The following is a 21,105-nucleotide window of genomic DNA, read 5'->3' as shown; positions in this document are numbered from 1 at the left end:
TTGTTAGTTTGTTCAGCCATAGTAGATTACTGTTTACTCGCAACACTTGCAGAGACTGGAAAAGCAGCCGCTTAGCTCCGCCTTCCCTCTCTGGCAGACCAACCTCTGCTGGGTGATGGAAAATGCGTCACTTACTGGGCGCCGCTTGTGATTTTTCCACGAATTTCGCTACAGACACCCAGTCTATAATAATCAAGCTTATCTTTAACTAAGCCTGTAAAGGAAAAATGTACATGTAAATTATTGCTCTCACTCGAGCCTCATGCAATCAACGTCATAAATCCAAAGCTGGACAGGCCCAGTTGTGTCCAGAGATGCTAAGCTATTACTGCACAATTACTCTTCATGCAAAAGGTTTAGTGAATGGTCAGTGGCAGCCCCACTAAGGCCTGTCGACTGACTATTTAGCTTTCTCAGTTTTTTTAAACCCTGTAGGATTTAAAAGCTTCTCACTCTGATGAACCCCGGGGATGTTACCAAAATAAAAGACGCAGTTGTCTGCAAACAAACATTTGTGCAATCGAAATTATTTTACAGATGCTGACAAAATTGTGACTGCTTTAAACGTCCAAACACACGCACAAACACACACACGGGTCCACTTTATTCTTTCTGTGTTAAGGGTCAACCCAAGAAGAGAAAGAGTCGTTGCCGTGTATCATCCCGCAGACACACTCCACTCAATATATCTATCACCTGACCTGGTTTCCTCCGCCTCATTAACAATAATCTGAGTCTGGATCTATTTTTGCTCAGCCTGTCTTTAACCGGGTGAGCAATTAATAATCCACGTTGTATTTAGACTGATGGCCCTGCAAAGAAAGAGTCTTCTACATGGTAACTACAGCATTGATCATGATTTAGCTAGTATGCATGACCCTTCAACTGAACGCTCATATATTTGTCATCATTGTCAAGATACTTTTATTCTTGATTATAAACCGTTCTTTGTATTAAAGGCAAAAAAGGATTGACAGAAACACCTTGAGGTTTATGGTAAAGAGAATCTGCCGTGTCTAATGCTCTTGCCAAAGGATTGAAATTGTAATGCTTCCGTTCTCATGACAATGTTTTCTTATTTTGTCAAATATTGAAGCTAATATTTTCATTCATTTAAGCAGTGGATCAGCTCATTGTGATCAGTTTTCTGGCCTGTTTGGTTCACTCTCACAACTCATTGTCTTTTTCAGCAGCAGCTGGCAGTTTAACCACAGCTGTTCTGCTCTAATAAACACACTACACCAGCTGCACACCAGCAAACAGCAGTTAGCAACTAGCTGGTGAAAAGTTCAAGCAAGCAAGAGGAAGATATTTACTCATGTTCATCAGGTAAACAGAATACAAAACTTCACACTCATGCTGATGTTGCTCTGTGTCTGATGGAAGTGTTAATAAGCAGCTGTTTGCTAACATGTTCACCAATTAAACTTAAGAAGTTGATCATATGTTTTGGGGCTGATTTAAATCTGTGTACGATTTTGAATCACTATATGATTAACTTTTTTATCAGGATACAATCAAATATAAAAATATAAGCATTTTTTATATAGACAAGCACTTGAAGATAAAGCATGAGCCGAGTAACACTGTTTTACACAAAAGTCTCGCCACGTCTGGTCTTGAATAAAGCTGCCAAAGTTCTGGAGACTGACATGATGAACCAATAGAGGACAGGTGAATTGAGGATCTTCAGATGTCAGCGTGTTTCACTACAGAATTGTAAAATACTTAATGGACATTGATGCTGAAGAGACCTCACAGGGATCTTTACATAGACGAACATAATGTAACACTATCTCTGGTAAAACACTGCCCTCCAGTGGACGGAAATATTCAGCTGAATGTCCTCTATGACCTCTATACTAAACAAGCCCAGTCTGTCACTAAGAGATATGCAGAAATCATATCTTCACTGACTACAGACAGATGTGAGGTTTCCATCCATCCTTCCATCTCTCAAAGGTAAACTGTTTGTGCTCGTCATCATTGACTCAACAGATTTTCCATTTCAAAGGACTCTTAAATCACACCGATACTGACAGGCGTTTAAAGCTAAATGGAAAGATTAAGTTGATGCTAAGATGTTCTTCGGGGCAGCAGCACCCCCTCAACATCAGAGCTGGATGATTTCAATCCTGCTTTAGCATGCTGCTGGCATCAGCAGAGACATGTAAGAAGCAGCAGCAGCAGCCATGTGGATGTATTTAACCCGACTACAGCTCTCCTTAGAGGAGCCAGTGTAGTACAACTTAACGACTTCAGGAGTTTAATTATAACAACTAGTGAAATATACACACTGAGCTAATAGTAACATGAAAAGATCAAAGTGACTTTCCTAGAAAACGAAGTAACGCTCTTGGTAAATAAAGGTGGAACACATAAAAGTACCAAAATGTGAGTTAATAAAAGATGGGAAAGAATTAAAAATCATGTTTTTTCTACATACATTTTCTAACATGTTTCTAATGCGTTTATTGCAATGCAAACAGTGGAACTCGAAGTGTGATAGAACTCTCCCTTGTGGATCAATAAAGTATCTATCTATCTACTGCCATGACATTTTATTTGTTTATGGTCCGCAGAGGATGATCCTGACTTTAAGGATCTCCCGACGCTCCATCTTTAGGTCAAACTTTCACTTGGTCCAATAATGGAGTTACTTCAACTTAAGTTTAGGAACAGGACCACGACTCCCTCACTAACTCCACACATATAAGCCTTTCCCTTTCCTCTCCTCTCTCAACACAGGAACCACCTGGGGATGCTGAATCAGAAAGCGCGTAGAGACATGCCCCCGCCCGAGTCTCGACCACCAGGTTCCTGACGCCTCCAACTGACTCGACCCCATCCGACCCTCCTTTCATCCCGCTCTGCTTCGATCCCATTCGACCCCTTCTCATCCCACCCAACCTCGACCCTAGAGCACATTAACTACTTTGATACCGTAACAATAGCGCGGTCTTATTAGTGAACTTTGTTTTGTCGGTGCAAAACCAACATTCCCATCAGGTTTGGCTGTACTGATACTGAGAACAGGTAAACACTACACCTGCTTAAACATCAGCATGTTCCCATTATCCTTGTGAGCATGTTAGCATGCTTACATTAGCATTCAGCGCAGAGCACCGTGTAAACTCTCACAATGTGCTTTGAATGGCAGCCAGTGTTTAGTCTTGTATCTATTTGTATAATCTTCTGAAATAACGCTCAGCGTCATCAGGCCTTTGCTGGAACTCAATGCACGACCATTAGGCCTGTGTTGGAGAGAAGACAGTACAGACAGAGAGGAATAGGGCAACATGCAGCAGAAGACTGTATCCGCACTTGAACAATTTTAGGGTCTTGGGCAGGACACCCCAACACTGCCTTGTTTTAAGGGGTCTAGAAGGAGAAAGATCCACTGGTTTAAGGTGTTTACATTAAGAGCTTCTTCTGGCTATTAAACGATTAAAACTGCAAAAATATTCTGTAAGCAAAACGTTTTGCAACAAATCAAAGACAAACACTCAAATTCACAGTGGACAGTGATAGGTGAAGCACAACGAATCAGAACAGGACATGTCACACGGGGCCAGGACACACCATGCTGGGTCATGCTGCTCTGGGAGATTTATTTAGTGATTTTTCGTTTTTTTGTTTTTATTATGTTTTTTTTTCACTTGCGCTCCTGTCAGGAGTGTGGTAAATGGGACAGTCAAGCAGCAAGAGTCACAGTTCATCATCATCATCATTATCAATATCATCATCATCACTGTCACCACCATTATTAGCATCCTCCGCATGGTATCATTAAATAATTTTCATCATCATTTAACTTTTTCCTCAAGCTAGAAAATAATTTACATCACATTGTTTTCACTGACTTTTGAGACCACAAACATTCCAGCAACACACTCTAGGATTAAGGGTGGGTAACAATCAGAAAAGCATGACTTTTTGCATAGTATTAAATGAACAAAGACATTGAGTTCTTTATTTACAATTATTGTATAGATAAAAAAAATATCATAAAAACAAGATGAACACTTAAATCACTTACCCATAAATGGCTAAGTATGCCAAAAAGTTATCTGTTGGCATTTCTCTTTTTCTTTGTTCCACAAACTGCATGCTGCTAAATACAGTACATCGAGGCAGGTGAGAGTATATTGCAAGAAGTATCATTGATATCATTATCATCATCTTCATCATTGTCGGTGTCATCTTCAACATAATTATTGGTTTTTACAACACGTGTTATCATTTGGATGTAATCACACGATGTTCTGAAGTGTTTCTGACAGGAGCGGTGATTGATTACATACAGCCAAACAGCTGTGTCGGCAGTATGACTCATGGTGGTGCATGATGGGAGATGTAGTCAGGAAGAGTTCCTGTTTTCAGTCCGCATGGAGTTACTGTCTTTAGTGGACTCGGTTGTATTTACAAAGATTATTTTTAAATAGTCGTCTTTGCATCCTCTTAAAGCTGAATGTCCTCCTGGATGTAAAAGTGGCTTAAGTCTTTTTTTATTTATTGGAAATGATGTTGCTGTTGTTGTTGTATTTTTTGTTATGTTTATTGTTTTATTTTTTACAGACAAATAAACAAATAAACTGTCAAGTCAAGATGTTTGAAAGGAAACAAAACAAATCAACAGCTTCTTAGCAGAATATCAGAATCCAGACTGTTTTAAGTTCAACTTAAATACGACAGATTTTTATTCAAATGGTCCATGTGACTTTTTCAACACGCCTGAGCTGACTGGTAAAGCTTGTGCACCCTCTCCAGATGGACGGATCGACTGGGAAATGACAGAGGAGGATATAAAAAAGAAAAAAGGATGTTTGGATAAATGATTGTATATACTGTAGTAGTGTATAGGATTTTTTTTAAAAGTAGAAAAACCGTCAATTTTTTCAAGTTGCATAATGAGCCTATCACGTCATGCTTGCCAATGATTTCGGTTAGTAATAGAAATAACAATAGTACAGGCTAGTTAAGTGGCCTTGTCCTTCTGAGTGCAATAAGACAGGGTAAATGTGCCTTCTGTATGTAACTTCTCTCTGGTCATGTCTGATTGGTCAAAGCACAATAAATAGTTTACAACTAGTGAGTACAGTTGAGATGCTAGAGTACTGTATATTCTGTGACGGCAGGAAGACAAGCTTGGTTAAAACACACAAAAGCACATCTAGAATTACACCACAGAAGTTTTCATTCATAACCAGATAGTGCAGAAAAGGATCTTCTTTTTTATATATAGAAAAAGAGTCAAAGCAACATTCCATTTTTGTTGTAATTTGTTTTTTTTTTTGTCCGTTTTTCCTTCTTTTTTTTTTTAAGATGTTAAAAATGCCAACAGCTTCGTGGGGCTGCGTGTGTCCCTCTGCTAGAGGAAAGGATATTCCTTTAAACCAAAATAAAAGAAATCTAAATTAAATAATAAAATAAACGACACAATATATTCCAAATTTTACCAAAACAAAAGCAAAAAAAAAAAAAAAAGTCTGATTTCCGTGCGGCACAGATAAGCCAAATATAGCTTTGCAGATTTCTTATATGACTCGATTGCAGCCTTTTTGATGGTCGCATGTTTTTAACCTTAAGTCCTTTGAACAAACAGGGTTATCTAGCAGACAGTTCACTTTAAAAGGTCCTGATCTCAGCCTTTGACTCGAGCCCTGACCCCAGGCCAGCGCTGAAGCACAGAAAAAAAAAACACAATAAAAAAAAAAAGAGAGAAGAAGAAGAAGTAGTGAAAAAAGAATTAAATATTCCCCCTCTGTCACATAAAAGGAGGCCCCCGTATAGAAAGGCAAGCCGCTCCACCTTGATCCCAACAATCATATAGCGTAATACTAAGATTCCACATTTACTACGTTTCCCATAATATTTTGGTTTCTTTTTGTTTGTCAATCCTCTAAAAATATCTACAATATTGAAAAGATAGCAGGCAAATTCCAGCACATGGTTTTTCAGTTATAACACACCAACACAGCTCTGGTCCTTCTGAGCTCCAGCTCCGCCTCTTCTACAAACCAGGAAGTTTATCTCTACGAGGTTGTAAACAAATTACATTCTCTTTAAGACATAAATAAGTCAAAGTATTTTTGAGCCATTGAAGCAGGAACAAGGCAACATGCCGACAAACAAAGATAAACTCTCTCTAAATATATTTATATGTATTTATATTTATAGAATATATCCCATAAATGCTATCATCATCAATATTATTTTGCGTTCCTCTTTTCTGACAGGTGCAAAACTACTGTGCAAGTTGAGCCCTACCACCTCGTTACACACTTCTGTTTATGGATGAAAGAAATTTTTACAGTCGGGTACATGTTCATGCCACACAGAAGAGGGGACTTTGCAGGCCAGGAACTCAGAGAAGCTGTCTTTAAAGTAGTAGTCCGCCGCGAGGCCTCGCCCATCACAACAAAAGAACTCCAATAAAATTAAAACCCTTTTAAATAAAACTTGGGTAATGTACATTCATGCAGGAGCAACAATAATAATAACAATAATAATCAGAATGAGAATCAGAATAATAACAATGTTTTTCAATTTAATTTAAACTATTATCAGTATCGACAATGTTATTGTTGAGGAGAGGGAGTGTACGGGAGTTTAGAGTCTGTCCTGTTTTGTGATTTTTACTCCTCAGCAGTGTCTCCCTCCTCATCGTCCTCCTCCCGGTGCCACTAAAGACACGGTTCATATATATGTGCAGTCAGCGGCACGCTTATACAGTACATGCTAACACGCATATGGTCATACACACCACCACCGCCGCCACCGTACACATACAACCACAAAAGCAGGATGGCTGTGTAGGTTTTGTGGCTTTGTTGCGCTTTTTTGATTGTATGTTAAGTTTGTTTTCTTTTCACCTTGCTGTATTACTTTAGATTTTCTCCTATTGAAAGGAGCGGAGAGCTTTAAGAGCTCAAGGTTAAGGGGGCGGATGAAGATTTTAACACAGGACCTGTCCTGTGAAGGTGGTAAATGGGGGTTGGGGGACTGGAAGGAGGGTATTGGGCAGGACTGGGTGGAACTCAGCGGGTGACAAGGTGAAAGGTTGCAGTTAAATATCTGGAGGAATGGGAGGAGGAGCCCCCAGACTGCAAGGAAATTACTTTAGAGGTTAGAGCAGAGGTTAGGATGAGGGTTAGAGGCTGGTCTCCAAGCTGTGAAGAGGGCTGGCGGGGCTGGAGGAAGCGGCTGATTTACTGGTGTCGATGGTGAGATTGATGCCACTGTCGATGGCGTTGTTATTCTTGTTGGGGGATGAGGGCTGGCTGGAGTACTTCATCCTCCTCCGAGCAGAATCATCGTCTGTGTCGTCGATGAGGGGGATGTTGGGCGTGGAGTCTTCTATCCTAAACTCGGGGTGTGTCATGAAGTTGTGGATGGATGATCTGGAGTCTGGTTTTTCCAGGCCTTCATAGAGGGAGCTACGGAATGCATTCACAACGCGGATCTGTCGCGAAAAAAAGGGGAGGGAAGAGAAGAAAAACGATGAGAGGTGACGCCACAGGATGAATGGCAGGGTTGGAGGGACCCTCGGGATGAGAGGAAAAAGGGAGAGCAGGGACAGAGGGGGAGGAGAGAACCTCTCATTTGAGGATAAAGGAGGAGAAACAAGAAAAAAGTCAACTGCAGTCTTCAGAATATGACTACAGTTCACATGTCACTCAATTTTGGCGTGCATCGAGAAAAGCAGTGAGGAACAAAATTGTAAAAAAAACACAACAAAATCATACATTTCAAGGAAAACAAAGCAACACAAACGCTCGTTGTAAGTATACGCTTTAGTCCAATGTGCTGTATACCTAGAAACAAGCCACGTTAATAAATGGAATGCTCACGGAAAAAATTAAAGGAGAATATCACATGCAAGTTTGAAGAAATCTGGTGGGCGTGGTCAGTAAGAAAGAAGGAGGTTAGATCTGAGAGATCCAATCAGGTGGTTTAAAAACTTCTGGAGGTACCAGAGCACTGTCTGGGAAAATATCCACACAGACTCTGATGGGACACAAACACGAGTAAAGCACAGGGTGGGTAAAGCATGGTCCCAAACGGGGCAATGGAGAGAGTCAAACTCAAGCCTGCATGAGGACGTTGGCTCGACACAAGCATTGCAGTGTAAAACTCACAACAAAACACATTCAAGGAAAAAAACAAAACATAACGGTGGCTTTTTGGACAACGAGCGAACACAGCAGGTTAAGATATTATGAACACAGGAAGTAAACAAGAGGTAAAAACAAACTACATGCAACAAGACAACGGGACGGTGAGGGAGTCGACACCGGCACACAGACTGCTCACACAAAACATATGGGGGTGAATAATGAAAATAATAAGTTCACTGTCAGAGGGCTGACGGTCAAAGCACGTTTTCAACTCCATGCACATCTAAGTAAACACTCAAGTATAGGCCCCAAACAACGACATGAACCTTTAGTTGTCTGTAAGTCATTTCATCAATTTGTGGAATATATGTGGCTTAATCAAACCCAGAGACCGGAGAAAACAGCACAATGCACAGCTTCTACCTACTCTCTCTGGCGGACCAACCACTGCTGGGTGATGGACGCCGCTTGTGATGTTACCCAGTAACACCGACTCGACACAAAGCTCAAAATACCAACAAATAACAAAGAATACTGCAATTCTACTTGAGAAATGTACTATATATGATTCAGAAAAACTGAGCGTAGCACCCCAGTGTATTGCTTTACTTAATACTTACAAACATATGAAATGTTAGCAGTGCAGAAAAGCCTCAGAGACACGAGATTCCAAATGTACAGCAATACTGCGTATACCATAGACTGTATAAAAAGATGGAGGACATGACAGCTCCCTAAAAGTGAAGCCAAAACATCTCTTATCGCCCCCTGCTGACTGGCTGCAGTATAGGTCATAAAGCCAGCCTCATCATGTTAACAGATGGGACATGAGTCAAACTATAAAATCAAAATATAATTAGTTCTTATCATGCTGATTTATGTCCAAGTGTTTATTTTTCTGACAAGTTTATTTTTAATTAGTTATTTGATGCTGTAAAAAGGATGATTGACAGCTCTGTTGACAAATCCGGCTCCTGCAGCCGATCTGTTCTGGATTAGTGTAGAGGAGTAGAAGAGGAACAGCGAGAGGAAACGTAAATAAAACAATCACTACAGTCATTGAAGTTTCCATATCTGTGAACATTAATCACAGACCAACACAAAGAAGCAGTTCTGCTGTTAAATAAGCGACGTGCGATCTTTGCTGTTTTTTTCAGTAAGTTAAGTGTTTGTTTTGGTTAGCGGAAGTGGCTACCGGCAACTCCACCCGCCGATCTCCACCGCGCAGCTCTGGCTCCAAATGACGTCACCATCGCAAGGAGGCAGCTCACGTCACGGGGGCTACTTTGGCTTCAATTTTGTACAATGAGAGCAGATCGTGCCGCGTCATTGGTCTATACTTGTAAACAATGTCGTACTGCGACTCTGATAACTGTGGCGGAGGGGGGCACAGTATAAGGAGACAAACAGATAAAGAAAAATAATAAGGGGAGCCTGTCTGGATGAGTGCATGTGACAGGATGTCTGACAAGTAACACTGATGGGGTGTCAGAAAAGGGTGGGGGGTTGAATTTACGTCGGTGGTGCTGCAGAGGATCTATGTCCGTAACTATGGCAACATGACAGTCAACTACACCGACAGTATGAAGCGACAAGACGGGATGGATTATTGGTGCTGTATATTGCTTTATAGTGATTCTCCTGTCCCCTCCTTTCCTGTCCACACACCCAGAGCAGAGTTTTATATCTGGTCTTACATTAAATAGACAAAGATTAGAGATTGTAGGTGTTTTGTAAACACCACCACACATACTGTAGCTTCCTTTGTGTTTTCTTGTCATTGCAGATGATGTGTCAGCTGGAGAGTACATAAAATACCAGATCAAATTTGCTTCGGCTTAATCTGTCTCATCAGGAGCAAACTCACAGACGTGATAACATTGCAACTTATACTTGAATGTTTACCCAGTTCCTTGGTGAGTTGATTGGAATTAGTTCACATGTCCGTAAAGACATAAAAATGGAGGGATTGGAGGATGGGATAATGGATGGGGAAGATGAGCAGAGGGAGACAAACTCACAACCTGAAATGTCACGCCGTGGGTATCACCCTTAGTCCTGCGCTCCTAGCACTCTGAGGAAACAAACACACATTCACCAATGAGAGGACAGTACACCCAAGCATGGGAGGAGATATCAAGATGAATTTGAAATCCAGTATGAACAGCAAAAAGACAGAAGAGAGAGAGGAAATGAAAAAAGCAGAAAGCGAGAGAGAAAAAATTAAAGACAAAATCTTCAGAGATGCCAACCCCAAAAGGAGAACTGTTTTGTTTAAGAATAATGAGCCAAACAAAGTGCAGAGAAGAATTTGTTCATGATGGCACCCCTGAAGAAAAGAGAGCAGAGTAGCAGACTGACAGAGTTCTGACTCACGGCCAGTAGTGGGAGGAGCAGTAGCAGCAGTAGTGCTTGTAGGAGAGGAAAGGGCATTGGACAAGGACACGTGACTAGGACTAGAAACATTGGTTACATCCTGGGTCTGGCTGGTGGTGGATGATTGGCGTCTCAGAGCCCCCGCCCCCTGAAAGGAGGTGCCACTCTTGAAGGTGTTGACTACTTCAATCTGCGGGAGGAGAGCGGGACAGGAGAGGACAAATGGCTGCTCAGAGTGACAGAGACCAAATGGCAACACAGGTTGACTTGGCTGGGTGACTTTGGTGGTTACAGGGAGCACAAGGTGTCTCAATCATGACTCGATGATGGTGCACAGCTAAAGGTCAGGGGGGCAGTATCCCAAATTAAATGATCTGGCTACAGGTCTTAGTGGCAGATGCATCAACACTTACATAAATAAAACTAAATCTATCCGCGTGGCTATTATACCATTAAGAGGTAAGATGGGCATAGAGTTTGCTTATTTGGGTGATCTGACCCTTTATAAGACTCGTGGACTTAAAGCATGCAGACATAAGCAAACAAAACTAAAGTCGAATGTTTGTTGCTTCTGTAACTGGCTCTGTTGATTATGACAACATTAAACTCACTCATTATACTTTCTGAAAACTATGATGTTCTTGAATGTGCCCTGATTTTCTCTGCATGCTGTTTGTTCTCTCAAAGTCATTAAAAATGAGAGCATGTCCTCTGTGTTTTTTTGAGATTTAAGTAAAGCTTGAATGATTTTCTTGTTGCCCTGTTTGACCAATTTCTTAAAGTGATGTCACTGCAATTTGAAACTACACATTTAGAGGGACTGCAGAACAAATTAAACTATGAGGGCTCTGATCATCAGTTCCTTTAATACTAAAGACCTGTCTTCTTAGTGTCTCTTAACCATCTATGGCTGCCTCTGTAGGATGCTGGTCCACTGTATCATGTCGTGGGATGGCTTCGCCCTGAACCGTTAGTGACACACCAGTGAGATGAAATCAAATCCAACACTCAGGCAAAACTGTCCTAAATATCACAGTGATATCGGTGCACAGAGTTGGTCACATTAACAACAATTCATTGACTACGTTCAGTTGTTTTTAACCCCAGAGCATTTCACCGTCACTCTTCCACAGGTCCGCACTGGTGATTGCCTCAGTCCAGCAAGAGACGGCTGCATCTTCATGTACCTAAACAAATTATCTTGACATAAAATGACTTTAATGTAGTCTTTTGCATTTTTTCTCAGGCAATGTCTGAGGCGGTTCAGATTCCTACTAAGACTTGATTATTTGACAAAGACAGACAAACAGTAAAAGAAAAAGCCACCAGAGGAAACACTTGGATGTGGATTTTTGCAGCCTAATTCTATTATTGTTATTATTATCAAATCAAAATTTCCATATTTACTTTTTTCCAGCAGACTAAATCCAGTTCAAACTGAAATGAAACAGGAAGTCACAGCACAGGGACTGAACTGGTGTCCTCACCTGAGTCTGAATGCGGTTGAGTCCTCTGAACCAGAGGATCTGTCCTCTCCTCAGCTCCCTCTCTGCGTGGTCAATCTCCTCATTGTCCTCATTCACGTCCTCCTCTGGCATTTCATCTTTCTGAGTTAACTGACCTGCCCTCCGCAGGAAGCGCAACCTGGCATTAGGTATGGAAGCTATCACCTAACCCACAGAGAAGACAAGAGCACTGGGTCAAAAGGGAAGATGGATAGCTTACAGTGCAGCAGAGATACGCAGAGGAAGAGTCAAACATGGCAAACTTCAGTAAAAGCAATATAACAGGCAAAGCGGGAACATAGGAAGATGGAGAAACAGATGAGTTTGCGTGTTACCTGTCCCCAGACAAGCTCTCCCAGCCCGAGGAAAACACACCACATCCACTTTTCCAGGTCCAGAGGCTGACAGCTGAATGGCTTCCCTCCAAACTGCACAATAACAATCTGCACAAAGCAAAAGTCATGAGGAAACATTAAAACCTTGTAAATGTCCAATAACATATCTAAAGTATGATAATAACCAACCAAAAATAAATACTTAATAACATGATCATTTGCATCTGCTTACCTGCATAGCAAAGGTGCCAAAAACAATAGAGCAGAAGATTGGGTTCCTGAAGATACCATCAAAGACGTTCCTCTCTCCGTGGATTTTCCGGGCGTTTATCTCGTTAAAGAGCTGCATCATGACGAAGGTGTTGAAGATGATGGTGTAGTGCTCAGATGGAGGAGAGTGCAGAGGAGCATTACGGCCGCTGTCAATGTCAAAGATCTGCTCACCTACAGGGGAGAAACACAGAGAATTAGTACAACTTCATTTACTTTGACCGCATATTGTGTGTCATCATTAAGGTGTTGAACCCCTAGTGTACTGCAGTTTACAGTTATCCATACTCCATACCAGCAAAGAGCAGTGTGAAGATGATGACTAGCTGATAGACGCCGTGTCCGAGGATGTTCTTAGTCATGGTGCTGGAGATAAGAGGCTTGTTGCGACCGTATGGCTTCCTCTTCAGCAGAGACTCTGTGGGAGGTTCTGTTGCCAGGGCCAGAGATGCAAAAGTATCCATGATCAGGTTCACCCACAACATCTGCACAGCCTTCAGGGGAGAGTCCTGGGGAATGAAAGGGAAATTAATAAGTTCTTTACAACTGATGTTTTTTCACACATCCGTACATCCTTAAAGACATAATCTCAAAGTTCTTAGTTTTTTCTATTTGGTGGCACCTAACGGCGATAAAAAGGAATTGTGGGTGCATACGTCCCAAATAACCAGACGTCCACGGTTGGCTCCGTTTGTAACTCTTGATTTTCCTTGCTGACGGTCGCGTTTCTTTTTAGACTGTTTGCCTTCATCTGAGCGTCGAATTTGTTTCTTTTTCTTTGGATTTTCACTTATTCTTGAAGTTGTATCTGTAGTCATCCATCTTTTCTTTGTTTGTTCAGCCACAGTAGATTGTTTACTCGCAACACTTGCAGAGGCTCCGCCTACCCTCTCTGACAGGCCAACCACTGCTGGCAGATGGAAAACGCGTCACTAACTGGGCGCCGCTTGTGATTTTTTTCTGCGAATGTCGCCACAGACACCCAGTCTGTAATAATACAATATACTGCAAATGCAAAGGCTTTGATCAGTGAGCCATAGGCTCAATCACCATTGTGTTCCCTCATTCGGCGATAGATAGTGACTGAACAGACATTTATTTAAATGAAAAATTACTTTAACTCAACAGCTTTTTAGAATTACAGAATAGACCCAGTCGCAAACCAGGACGCCCCTTGCATTGATTCTGGTTTCAAAGGCCTTTTGTGGTACATCAGTTACAACAGCTGAACCCCAACAATACATGACAATCTGAATAGTAGAACATGAAATATATTCCAGCAAGAGATGGATAAAAACATAAATATATATTTGAATCTTTCCAGAAGTACATTTGCTCTGAGAATCTCTTTTTTCCCTTATAAGTTAAAGAGAGCACAACTGAACTGAGGAGGGATCTGTCAGAACCACGGGAGAATGGTTGCTGTCACAATGCTACAGTTGGCTTTTCATTGTGACAACTCTTTTAGTTACAGAGTGAATGTGAACAATCTTAAAAAGAGTCTCTCCCTTCTAGTAGTGTTTTTCCTCCCTTGTAACCATTTGACAAGGTTAGCAAGCAAAATATATATGTATATATGTATTTATATGACGTACGGGTATTAATAAATAAATGTATTTACTTATTTTTGTTAATCTCATTCATTCGTTTAAAGATTCAACCTGATGTCAGTGATATTACCACACACATTCCTCTCACCTGAGTGATGCAGGCGCCAGTGAAAGCCACGATGACGGCCACGACGTTGACGGTGAGCTGGAACTGAAGAAACTTGGAGATGCTGTCGTAGACGTTACGGCCCCACATCACTGCCTTGACGATGCTGCTGAAGTTATCATCTGTCAGAATGATATCCGACGCCTCCTTGGCCACATCTGTACCAGCGATACCCTGAGAGAGTGCAGGACAGATGCAGTCAGAAAGAGAGTAGGGTTGGCTGGAACATAACTATGGATAATGTTAATTTGCTGATGATTTATTGAATCGTACTTCACTGCATAAAATATGAAAGGTACTGCAGCCAGTAGACAAAACAGGACTGCAGACACAAGTCAGCTCTGATGATGGGTAATGATACAGATTTAATAAATTGTGTGTGTTGGTGGTTTGATGGCAGGAGGAAATAGAGCTGTGGATGAGCCAAATTATTTAATTTGCAAGGAGAGCAGGAATACAGCACAGCCAAATACCACATAAATATTAAGCTGTGACAAGAACACAATCAGTGTTTGTTTTCAGTTGTCTGTTGCCTGAATGGTATGATGCAGTGCAGAGAAACTGTGGGAGCTCCGATATCCACTAGGGGGAGCTCCTAATCTACACAGCCGGAGGCGGCGTGCCTGAGAAAAAGCCTTAAATACTGCAGAGGTGAAGAGTATATCTTAAGATGTTGACTGACATCCATCTCAAAAGGAAACAAGTGAGGCAGAAGAGATACAAAAACAAAAGAAGGCTGGCTCACCATGGCGAAGCCGACATCAGCTTTCTTTAGTGCAGGTCCATCATTGGTTCCATCTCCTGTCACAGCCACCACCTGCCTCTGGTCTACCATGGTGCTGTCAATAATGCCTGTCAAACACACATGCAGCAGTGCACATATATTGATTGACAAAGTATGTTAAATAATGTTGATTAAAATAACTAAAACTAAAAATAATTTAATTAGTTCATTTGCAAAATGACAAAGTGTTAAATCAAAGTGAGTTTGGTTTCCCTCACTAGTAACGCGTGAAATAACAAAGCAAGTTCACCTTTAACAAGAGTGTGTTTGTCAGTCGGGGAAGATCTGGCAAGAACTTTCAGTTTGGGCCAAACTTTGTCAATACGCTCCTGTTCCACCTAGACACACACACACGTACATCCACACACACAAGGGAACAGAAAAAAAAGGACAGTTGGTTGTCATTCAGATTTAGAGTGATATCCTTCTGTCTCCAGAGCTCTGCCTCACTCACTCTCTGGCACATTCCCTCCGACAGCAGTTACTGTACCTCTCCTTTCTCATTGCGGATCCTCCTGTTAAACTCTTTGCCGTCGATGCAGAGGAAGTCCTCTCCGGGGTGGATGATACCACACTTGATGGCAATGGCCCTGGCTGTGTTAATGTTGTCTCCTGTCACCATGCGCACTGTGATGCCTGCACGCTGGCACTTCATGATAGCATCGGGCACCTAAAGAGTAAGACATGAAGACATGTAGAAAATGAATTGCTACAGCAGAAATACAATGACAGCGCATGGATAGTTCTCACATAAAGTACTTAAAGTGATAATCTTGAAGATTTTCATGTAAATAAATGTCTGTTAAGTCACTATCTATCACCGAATGAGGTAACACGATGGTGATTGAGCCTATGGCCCACTGATGAAAGCCTTTGCATTTGCAGTATTACGGACTGACTGTCTGTGGTGACATTCGCAGAAAAAAATCACAAATGGCGCCCAGTTAGTGACGCGTTTTCCAACACCCAGCAGTGGTTGGTCTGCCAGAGAGGGTAGGCGGAGCTAAGCGGCTGCTTTTCTGGTCTCTGCAAGTGTTGTCAGTAATCTACTATGGCTGACCAAACAAAGAAAAGATCGATGACTACAGATACAACTTCAAAAATAAGTGAAAATCCAAAGAAAAAGAAACAAATTCGACGCTCAGATGAAGGCAAACAGTCTAAAAAGGAAAGCGACCGTTAGTGAGGAAAATCAAGAGTTACAATCAGAGCCAACAGTTGATGTCACACATGCAACACTGCCTGGATATGTAGGAAGCGTGCTCCCGCAATTACCGTTTATCGCCAGAAGGTGCCGCCAAAAAGAACGAAACTGAAAGCTTTGACATTATATCTTATACCTGCATTATCTGATTTTCTGGCCACTTCGGGGCGCGGAAACAAACTCTTAACATAACCTTTGCATAGTATAACCTTTAAAAATGTATTTGGTCAACTTGTTATTAAACAGCTATATTATTAACATCAAGCAGATACAGACCAACATAATCTATAATTTGTGGACATGTTACTAGCCACCTGATGAACTTCAGTCCAATGCTCACCCTCCCTTTAGCTGTGTTTTGGTGTACAATAACTCCAGACACAAATATCTGACTCTTTGCTGCCAAAAACTCTACTATATTTTCAATTAATGAATTTTCCAGAATAGGTAGTTATAACCCAGTCAGACACATATACAGATACACATATGCAACACAAATGTAACTCTGTTATACTTTGACTTTTACAAGACAGTATCATTTGGCCTCTTCTGAGACAAAAAACTAAATTGTATCCGAGATCATTTCCTCACATATAACTGTCTAGTAGAATTACTAGGAGTTATCACAGTATGGAGATATATCTGTGGTGAAATCTGCAAGCTAGAGCAGAGGATTAATTCAGAAACATAACTTCCTTCTGACAAAGGTCAGTGTGGGCGAGCACTGCACTCCAAACCCACACATAAACAAACAAGTGCACATAAAGCAACAGCATCTCACATACAATTGCTTATACACGCAAGCCTGGGAGTATACATTTGCTCTCTCTGACACAAACACACACACACAGGCACATACACAAAGACAAAGTGTGTGCAAACTTTTCACTTCACCATCACAGACCCTTGGGCATATTGCATACACACATGGGAGCGTGCTTGTACTCACAACCGTACATACACGCAAAATTATATAATGCTAAATAATAGAACCTAATTGAACAGTAGAAATAGTGAAGAAAACTGAGACTCTTACAGTCAGTAAGCTGAATCAGTAATGACGGTTATATTGTACGTAGCCACCATAAGCTATATCCAGACCTAATAAGTGTGTACTTGTAAGTTCCAGTAAGCAAGAGTGTATGTTTCTGAATTTAAATTTGAAGACTGTCTTTATTATTCTTTTAAAATGCACATAATTTGGGTGGCTGGGTCGCTGAATGGTTACAGTGTATGCCACATGGATGCATGGTCGCAACAGCAGCTGGTTTGATTCCAGCCAGTGACCTTTGTTGAATGTCATACACCCTCGCTTTCCCCGTGTGCTCTTTCTTTTCTCTTCATCTTACTACTTAAGGGCTAATCTAAGAAAAATAAGTTTCATTATCTCACTTTAAAGGTTATAGGTGTAAAGTTTGAAATGTAAATGGTTAGCACTAAACTGACAACTTTAAAATAGCCAATCAAGTCAATCAAGGGCTTTAGAAAAAGACAACCAGAAATATGTAATAACAAAAATGAATGAGGCAGAGTTTCAGTTTTTCCAACTGGGCCTGAACGCATCTCCCCTCTCCTCTCTTGTAACTCAGTGAGTGGTTGAGAAAGTAAGAGAGAGAGAGCGGCAAAGTGACGGATAATACGAGTGGAGCAGAGAGAAAGGTTGAAAGAGTGAAGGTGTCAGTCTTGCAGTAGGCATGAATTTAACTTCGGGGCTTCATTAAAAATGTTTGAGGCTCAAGCTAGCGCCCCCCAGAACGTGCCGCCCTAGGCGACCACATATATCGCCTATGCCTTGAGCCAGCCCTGGCACAAGCTCCATAAATTAATTTGAGTTTTAAGTATTATGATTATACAAAATAAAGAAGCTCTCGCAGTGAGTGTTGTGGCAATTGGAGCAAGTTCTCACATCCTCATAATACTCTTTCTGCTAGCACCGAGTCATTGTTATCAAGATATCAAGTTCCCGTCTGCCTATCTGTCATCCCAGCTGTCTGTTTTACTCTCCTCTCCTTCGGATTCCCACTGCCCTAGTTGACTGGTCACCCGAAAGAGGAGGTGGAGTGAGGAGGAGAGGAGAAGAGTGGAGGCTTATTAAAAATACAATCTGGCCCGGCAGAGGAAGAGGGTAGGAGGCTAGTAGGTGAAACTGAAAAACAAGCCTCTCGGCTCTGGTTACACTCTCGTTTTCCTCCGTTTCTCTCCTTACATGTCTGTCTTCTTCTGCGGTGCATTATCCCTCTGACGTAAATCTGATTTCGAATCTTTCCCTGCCTTTATCTTTTCTTCTTCTCTTTCTTTTCCTCTTTTCTCTCTTAATCTCTGCTCCCATGTGTCTCTGGGGGCGCCCTGCAGCAGGCAGTTATTAAAAGAACGTCGCATTCTGGAGGAAGAAATTGGAGACTAATACGCAAACCAAAAACATGTTTACCACTCAGTGCGACCTTTTTAACCGAGAGGAGAGTCCCATCTCCATTATTATCAAGTTTTACAGAGAGAGTTGGAAAGATGGTGCTGGAATGCAGCACTGCTTTTCCACAACGGTTATTGAAAAGGTCAGATGCTAAGTGACTTCTGTGTGGAACGAAAGGGAAATGCTGCAAACGGCTCGGATTGGAACAATGCAAGGGACGTTATTAGCACCTAAGGTGTGAATTCATAAATCTCAAATGGTGTGAAATTTGAAATATTTGTGTTTTCTTTTGTGTATTTCTCGCTATTCTTTGAGTTTTCTTGATTTTTTTCCAATTATTCTTTAAGGACGACTCTAAATAAAACTGTGGTACAGAAGAGGTTTCTTGTGAGCGTGTCCATGATGAGGACGACAGATTGTTCTCCCCTTCTTCTCTCTACACTTATCTATTATATCTAGGTCTGTTCAGTTGCATAAATACATAACTTGGCTTTAGACACTAGAAGAGGGAGAAAGGCGTAGTGGGAGAGAAATTAAGAGCTCTAGAGGAAAACAGAGCAACCAGAGAAACTCAAGCCCTACGATATGAAGAGAGGTGGGGACAGGGAAACATGATGGGGACGGGTTGAATGAGAGGCTTTGTTAGAGAGTGAGGAGGGGGATGGAGAAAAAAATGAAAGGGGGAAGTTGAATAATGCAGTAGTCAGTTAGCTTCCTGCCTCCCTGTACCTGCGCAAGAGCTGTCAAGTGAGGTCAGTATTCCTTTTGTACACAGATACCTCTTTCCTGCTAAATATATTCCTCCTGCTCTTCAAGTGAAACTCAGCCTTGTACAGCTGCAGAAATAATCACCTGATGCACAACTTGCTTCTGTAAATTGAAATGGAAGTATAAAAAGTAAATTGTATACTCTCAAAGTGAATTGATGACGCCTTAACATTTCAAAATTGTCATTGTCTCACATGTACCGTGTCTCCTACGCAGGCATTCAGAATACATAGCCCTCTGCAGGTTTGAGTTTTAACAATGGAACCCTAAAACTGTCTTTCACAGCTTGTTAAAAATAACACTGTAAAGATTTTAAACCAATAACAGCGATATTTTTTTAAATCTAATTAACTTCAAAAGCAAAATTCACATCTGCAAACTGAAGAAAATAAATATAGTTTAATTATAAAATGGAAATACTCAAAGTGATCATCTCAAAGATTTTCATTTAAATAAACGTCTGTTATGTCACCATCTATCGCTGAATGAGGTAACACAGCGGTGATTGAGCCTAAAAATCACAAGGACGCACATTTAAGGACCAAAAATAAAAAAAACTATTAATGAAAAAATTAAATATTTTATACAATATATCTTCACAATATGTAACAATGTAACTGCAACGCATTGAAAGTGTTATATTGGCTACTTATATTAGCAATGCCTCAAATCTGCAAAGGCTGATTGACCCAGTCTGAGGTGTGCATTTCATCAATCAATAATCATTTAGAGAAGCAATCATCAGTGAGGCCATTGATCACACACACACGTCAAATCTTTCGAAATGACACATGATCCCTCTCAGTCAGCTCGATGTGCAGGCTGATAGTGTCACCACAGTGTGGTTGCTTTGTACATCTTTGATCCTCACAGCTCCACCTCCTATAATCTGACATTTTAATTCATTATAAGAGATCAAGATGAAATGCTTCCTTAAACAAGTAAACGAAGAAATCTCATTGTAATAACAACACCATAAATAAATGTCTCACCATTGTTATTTAGATTGATGTTATAGGTATTAAGTCTTTTATACTGCTTTAATTCTTCAACATGACACACAAACAGATCTTTAAGAGGTTAATATTTAGTAATAAGATCTCCTATGTACCTTACTTTCTTATTCTGTGCTCCAATAACAGCTGAGAAGGTTTGGTAACCAACAAAACTGATTCCTATCATTTCAAATATATGTGTTTTGCTCGTCTTGTTGAAAATAATTTTGCAGAAAGTTTACAGGCGTTACTGGGGGGCCATTAAGAGTTTCACATGACGCCCTGACCATTAGAAAGGTGTTCTTTAGTCCTTGCACGAAACTAAAAAATAAAGAAGCACGGTGATGCCGGACGCGTGTACCCGGGTGCCGCAGTGTGTATTATTAGAAGCTTCCACCAGCCGACAGCAAGGATTACAGTGCCAGCAATGAAAAGAGGACACATACGACAGGAGCAATGTTGACTGGAATTCTTGTCGTATGTGGCTTCTCCTTCTGTTGTTCAGATCGGCATGACTTTTGTGGTTGTGCATAACATTGTGAATATATCTTTCGATTGCATACTTCAGGCCTTGCTGTCAGCTCCTTGAAGCTAGACTGCCTTCTTGTACAAACTACTAAGT

General features: G+C 41.1%; 1 protein-coding gene across 8 annotated transcripts in view; it reads right to left on the bottom strand.

Moving 5' to 3' along the window:
* Positions 1–3,941: 3,941 nt before the first annotated feature.
* The window catches only part of atp2b2 (ATPase plasma membrane Ca2+ transporting 2), an 87,300-nt gene continuing 70,136 nt past the window's right edge, over positions 3,942–21,105 (bottom strand). For 5 of the 8 annotated variants that reach the window (XM_069678709.1, XM_069678710.1, XM_069678711.1 and 2 more), the window contains 9 exons: positions 15,597–15,776; positions 15,357–15,444; positions 15,068–15,174; positions 14,305–14,496; positions 12,902–13,115; positions 12,569–12,780; positions 12,337–12,444; positions 11,984–12,166; positions 3,942–7,465 (listed from right to left, as the gene is read on the bottom strand). In XM_069678709.1, the coding sequence (XP_069534810.1) occupies positions 7,154–7,465; positions 11,984–12,166; positions 12,337–12,444; positions 12,569–12,780; positions 12,902–13,115; positions 14,305–14,496; positions 15,068–15,174; positions 15,357–15,444; positions 15,597–15,776 (1,596 nt within the window). In that variant the 3' untranslated portion in view covers positions 3,942–7,153. Of the gene's footprint in view, positions 7,466–10,144; positions 10,195–10,496; positions 10,687–11,983; positions 12,167–12,336; positions 12,445–12,568; positions 12,781–12,901; positions 13,116–14,304; positions 14,497–15,067; positions 15,175–15,356; positions 15,445–15,596; positions 15,777–21,105 lie in introns of all 8 variants that reach the window. The other 3 variants (XM_069678712.1, XM_069678715.1, XM_069678716.1) reach the window with 3 other exon arrangements.

The sequence above is a fragment of the Semicossyphus pulcher genome, unplaced genomic scaffold, assembly GCF_022749685.1.
Source record: "Semicossyphus pulcher isolate SPU_LCO1_2020_fin unplaced genomic scaffold, fSemPul1.0.p SCAF_3, whole genome shotgun sequence".
Lineage (NCBI taxonomy): Eukaryota > Metazoa > Chordata > Actinopteri > Labriformes > Labridae > Semicossyphus > Semicossyphus pulcher.
This window is presented reverse-complemented; position numbering and strand designations above follow the sequence as displayed.